General features: G+C 39.3%; 1 protein-coding gene across 3 annotated transcripts in view; it reads right to left on the reverse strand.

The window, feature by feature from the left end:
• The window catches only part of LOC107704104 (trafficking kinesin-binding protein 1-like), a 47694-nt gene that overhangs the window by 25361 nt on the left and 15873 nt on the right, over positions 1-6460 (reverse strand). Inside the window, exon 1 of one of the 3 annotated variants that reach the window (XM_016506958.1) lies at positions 2526-2764. The exons of the other annotated variants lie outside the window; for them this stretch is intronic. Coding sequence (XP_016362444.1) covers positions 2526-2679 — 154 coding nt within the window. The 5' untranslated portion in view covers positions 2680-2764. Of the gene's footprint in view, positions 1-2525; positions 2765-6460 lie in introns of those variants that run through there. 3 annotated transcript variants of the gene reach the window in all.

The raw sequence follows: 6460 nt of genomic DNA on the forward strand, positions 1-6460 counted from the left end.
TCTAGGCTGAACACGGGAACAGGATGGCGCTCAGGAGGAGCGTACACTTGAGGGCGCTTACGAGGAGCTGGCACTGAAGGGCGCTTTCTAGGAGCGGGCACTGGAGGGCGCTCTGGACTGGATTCGGGGACTGGAGCACTCTCCGCTTCGCTTTGGCACTTTCGCCACGCCATACTCAGCTCACCCTCAGCCGCGGTGCAGGGGGCGGAGCTCCTCTCCGCGCTCACACCGTTTGTGGCTTTCTCCCTCATGGCAGGCGTTGTTGCCGGCTCCCACACCTTGACTGATGTCACGGCCTGGATTCGGGGACTGGAGCACTCTCCGCTTCGCTTTGGCACTTTCGCCACGCCATACTCAGCTCACCCTCAGCCGCGGTGCAGGGGGCGGAGCTCCTCTCCGCGCTCACACCGTCCGCGGCTTTCTCCCTCGTGGCGGGCACTGTCGCCAGCTCTCGCACCTGGTCTGACGCCTTGGACTCTACTTCCTGGGCAATCCTCCGCTCAGTCGCTCGGCATTGCGCTGGCTCGTAGATCGTGGCGGGAATTGGCTCTCCGTTATCGGTGGGCTCGGGCTTTAGCTCCTCACAGTGGGGAGATGGTGGGCTGGGCTCTGGGTCCGGAGTGAAGCTGGCGAGATCATCCTCGGGAGTGACGATGAGAGGCGATCCGTTTCTCGCTAGAATCCACTCCACAAACGCGGTGAAATCCGCTCGAGGACCATCTTCGGACGACGGCGCTCTGCACGCGGTGTTTAAACTGGCATCGTAGAATGCACAGAGCGCGTCGTTCGGGTAGCTGGTGGTGCTTGCTAGCAGCTGGAACAGTCTTGTATGGTCCTCGAGCGACTAATCAACAAAATGAGGACAGGAACATGACCAAATAAGGGAACAGAAACAAGGGCAAAACATGACACAGACAGTCCATGATCCTGACATATAAAGCTTCTGTTTATTTTATATACAGTATGCTTGAAAATAAACAATTCAATTTATCATTGCAGATATAATCTACCTACTGATTGCTACACTGCTATAGAGCTAATGCATTATAACACAAGAAGGATATAACCCATGAGTTTTGGTACTAATTATTTTAAAGCATTTCACAGTACGAAAAATTAAGTTTGTTTTACAGTGTAATAGTGTCACAATTATTAATACATGCAACTGATTATAAAAATGTTAACCCTAAAATGCACAGCTTACTTCCACCTAGAATAAACAAGTGGTTCTAGAATACAATCACATGCATATCTTTATAAACCTGATTATAAAGATAAAATACAATTGATAACTTAGTAATTTAGAGTGTGTTATACCTAAGGTTGCTGTGGGGTGACTGTCACTGTAATAAGATAATAATATATATAAATATAAATATAAACATGACATTTTTTGCACTGTCTATATGTAATTACATAGATAAAGATAAAATAGAGGAAAAATTACCCACATATATAAATTAGGGCAAACAAACAACCATTATTAAATACACTGAAGAATACTTGAATTTAGTGTTAGTTTAGAAATAAAACATTTTAAAATAATTAATTATACATTCAGGTTTCAACTAAGATGCAACTAGCTTTTGTTTTTATACTCCAACTGCTCTGTACTTAGGAGACACAAAATGTATTATTATTATTGTCAATTCATAATAATAATAAAAATAATAATAATAGTAATAGCAGTTATTGTTATTATTTTTTATTATTATTGTATTCATCACCAAAGGTTACACTGTAAAAAAAGAAGAAAAAAAAAAGAAAAGAGAAAGTGTTTTACAAGAAAATACTATTTCTTTCTACTTAAAAATGTCACATTTAATTCAGTGTGGTACTTGACATTGCTTTGTAATTATTTGTTAAATTTACTGTCAATTCCTGAGGAAAATTGGTTTCAAAACTAAATCCTAGGCCAAAAAAAAACAAAAAAAAAACATGGTTGATATAGTTAAGTATTACTCTCGTTATATAATGGCATACTTGCAGTGCATACTGTAATACCATGAGAATGGTCTGTGCAGTGTTGACATGATCAACCTTAAGAAATGTTCTGGGACAGAGCAAATTCATAATAAATCTAAACAGCATGACCTTAATTAGTCACAAGCTAAATCATATTTTAATACTTGCTCCTGAAACTTTATGATTAATACACTGAAACTAAATGATTCAAACGGTGTAACTCCCCGATGTCCTTCAGCACTAACATCAGTAATGATGTTCTAACACAAATGACTGGCTGAGTGTTTACACCGAATATTATGAAATACAAATATTGATAAGATCAGAAAGAAGAGGAAACCCGACAAGATGAAGAATCTAACGCATTGTGTACATTTTATATGCCCTATGTCATCACCAACCAAAGATGGAAAAACCTGTTTAGATTGTTTAGATTTCAAAATGAGCCACTTGACCATTGCTGAAAGACACCGAGTTACTGTGACAGTACGTGTCTTTGATAGCACTAGGACTTTTGACTTTTAAAAGGATCAAAATCTCAAAGGGCACAGGTACTGTACCTTCCTCCAGGGTATACGGCTTTGCATCTTCCTCATTATCCTCATCATCAGCACTGTTTGAGCTAAAGTAAGACGAGGTAGATATTTCCAGGATCTCTGAAGAGGAGTCAAACTCAAAGTACTCCTCATTAGAGTGATCAAGAGTAAATGCCATGCTGTCACTGGGCTAGTTAAGCCCAGGCTGGCTCAGCCATCTCACGTCAACAGCCATCTGTGAGACCGTGACATTGGGCTGGACATTTAACTCTATCTCAAAGATCAGATAGACAGTCTCTGACTGACACACACCTTTCACAGGAGACTCAATGCCTCAGACACTACCACTTAGATAAGAAAAAGCAGGGGATGTGTCACTTAAGTAAGAAAATAACTCAACTACATTTTTGTAAAACAACGTATTTTTGAATAGAATTGTAAGAAATTACAGAAGGATTTTGATTAAGATTAGTCTAACTTAAAACTTAAAAGCAAGTCCTACCCCCCCTTCTGCAGAGGACAGAATGGTACTTTCCACTGACGTACCATGGCAACCTATCAAGGCGTGACTGAGTTGTGTTTGACTACACCTGTTGTGTGGGCGGAGCCTGTGCACATTCCCTGATGAAAACATTCCACATCGCCATGAAGAAGGCAAACAGGACATCTGACACAACAGGAACCATAAAGTAAAAATACAAAGGATAAAAAGACACACCTGTTACCAAAAATATGATACATATTTTAATACAAAATATAACTAATTTTGGTAAGTGTACTTAAAAATACAGCACAAAAAATACACATTTTGTATAAATACACTATTTTATTAAAAATTAAGCACATTTTCCCTCCTATACACACACACACATACATTACGCCATCAAAATAATTACATATTAACTAATTTTCACTTATTACACTATTATTTCAACATGATCTCATGAGTATTCATAAAATGTGATATTAATCATCTATTTGTATTAATCATTATTTGGGTATGAACTTTACAGACATACAAATGTTTACAAATCCTTATTAATTTGTAATCAATTGATCTCTCGATTCTCTGTGGTCATAATTAATTATATTACATTTTCAATCACATTTATTTAACATAGTTGGCTCATTTACTTAATTTGAAATGACAACATTTCATTGTGTTCTGTGTGACTTCTGAAGTCACAAGACTTCTGGTTCTAGCTCATTTATATTATTTTAAACCAAGCTACACTTTAAAACATGACAATTATGAAATGTCTTGTAATGATTTAGAAATGATCAATCATGCAATAGTTATTTTGTTCGATATTTGTGAGCATTCACACATCCATTCGTAAAATTATTGTACTGTATGTTTAATCTACCCAAAATTAAAAAAGAAAAAGAAAATACATACAAATACCCATGAATAAACAATTTAGACCAGAGTGATTGTTAACTTGCCTCACAAAACTAAAAGCTAAACAAAATTTCTTAGGAACTCAATCATTTGTATCCATTTGGCGAATCTCCGCTCTCTACACAACAAAACGGACGAGACTTTAATAAAGCAAATCTCTCCCATGACCTGCCAAAATACAAACAGCATGTTACATGTCCCACCAGAGACAGTAATCTATTGAATCACTGTTACACCACAATAAAGCATGCATATCACTCTGTCCCACGGGCAGCTTTGGGGCTTTCTGATCACTGTTTGGTTCATCTTATACCAACCTACAGGCAGAAACTGAAATCAGCTAAACCTGTGTTAAGGACTGTAAAGAGATGGACTAATGAAACGGAGCGGGTTTTACAAGCCTGTTTCGACCTCACTGATTGGAGTATTTTTGAAGCTGCTGCAAACGATCTGGACGAGCTCACAGAGACTGTAACATCTTATATCAGTTTCTGTGAAGATATGTGCATTCCTACCAGGACTCATTTAACCTACAACAACGACAAACCATGGTTCACTGCAAAACTCAGACAGCTCAGTCAGGCCAAAGAAGATGTTTACAGCAATGGGGACAGAATCTTGTATAAACAGACCAAATACACACTGGAAAAAGAGATCTGAGTGGCAAAGAGGAATTATTCTGAAAAGCTAAGGATTCAGTCCTCTTCCAGTGACTCAGCATCAGTGTGGAAAGATCTGAAAGACATCACCAATTACAAGACACCATCCCCCAGCACTGTGGAGCATCAACAACTGGCAGACGATTTGAATGAGTTTTACTGCAGGTTTGAAAAAGACCCCACACCCACTCTGAACACTTCTCCACACAACCATTAACACCTCCTGCAACCCCACTCTCGTCATCTCCTGCACCTCAGATCAGCAAAGATGATGTGCGCCAGGTCTTCCGGAAGCAGAAGAGGAAAAAAGCACCAGGCCCAGATTGTGTTACACCAGCCTGTCTGAAATCCTGTACTGACCAGCTGGCCCCCATCTTCACTCAGATCTTTAACAGATCACCGGAGCTGTGGGAAGTCCCTTCTTGCTTCAAAACTCCACCATCATCCCCATCCTAAAGAAACCCAAGATAATGGGACTTAATGACCTGTGGCTCTAACATCCAGAGGGGAACCGTCAGGGCCCTCTAGGCCCTCAGAGAGGGCCTAAACTATTAAAATTATATTTACCATTTTTAAATAAACTTATTGAAATGCTAAACTTTTTAATATTATTTTAATAAAAAGTAATCATTTCAAATTTTATTTAAACAATTCATAATTTGACAGCCATCATCTAAATAAAAAGAATACAATGTCTTTGGAAAAAATAAACTCTTCAAATCTGTCTATTCAGTGAGTGCGTTAATTGAACGACGCCCATTTTCTCCATATTTGAATGTTTCTGCCTAGCGTTCGCGGCTCTGTGATTCGTGGTCCAGCTGTGAAATTACAGCAGGCCAAGCAATAGTAAATCAATGGGAGCGTAATTTCAATTGACAGAAAAACTGACCAATCATATATTTTCTTTAAATGGGCAGGCCTTGTTATCACTAACCTTATGACAAGTTCCGCTCGCGGTGTGGATCTCTCGGAAAAAAAAAATATATATATATACACTGATAAACTAACTAGCTGTTATTCATGTCACGATGGAAGCCGAAAAAAACGTAAGTGAGGACATTTACTGGGCCGCTGTGCCAATAATAATATTATTTATTATAAAGACTGCTTGTTTGTCATGAAGTGTCTGTCGCTAATTTATTCTGCTGTGGGCGCTGTCATGGTTTATTGTTTTACATTAAACACATTACATTTGTTGGTTTTGTGGACAGATCGATTGTGTGATGATGCATTTGTGATGATTATTTTCATTTGACTTAAATTTAGCTGTTTTATTTTGGTGATAACAGTCACTTGTGCTGCGCTGTCTTGTTGTATTTCAGAAAGGCGGTCGCACACCGGATGAGGAGCACAGCACCGTGCCGCGTTTAGGGCAACTCACGTCTCGCACACCGAACACGTCGCGTTCAGTTCAATGACAGTCCAAAACCTTTAATCTTTTCTCCAAACAGTCAAAAGTTAACTTAAAGAATTAACATGTGGTGTCAAGGAGTTTAAAGTTCGGTGACTGAAAAAACAGAGAAAAAGGAATGAGAGAGTGCGATCTGTTGTAGTATATATGTGTCACGATTCACTGGGAGGAAGGAACGAGGAGACGCAGGAGAATACTTCGATTGAGACTTTACTCCAACAAGCAAGGGTATATCAACACAGGAACTCAAGGATGACATTTAACAGTTGATGCTAGACACAGGGAAACACAGGGCTTAAGTAGACAAGGAAACTAATGAGGGAACACCTGGAATTAATGAACATGACGACATGAGGGAAAACACAGCTGGAACCAAATTAACAAAATGAAGACAGGAACAGGAAACAAGACCATAAAAGGAAAACAGGAACTAAGACAGGGGTAAAACAAGGAAACACAAGTCCACAACACTGACATTACTACCCCC

The sequence above is a fragment of the Sinocyclocheilus anshuiensis genome, unplaced genomic scaffold (assembly GCF_001515605.1).
Source record: "Sinocyclocheilus anshuiensis isolate Anshui unplaced genomic scaffold, SAMN03320099.WGS_v1.1 scaffold1272, whole genome shotgun sequence".
NCBI lineage: Eukaryota > Metazoa > Chordata > Actinopteri > Cypriniformes > Cyprinidae > Sinocyclocheilus > Sinocyclocheilus anshuiensis.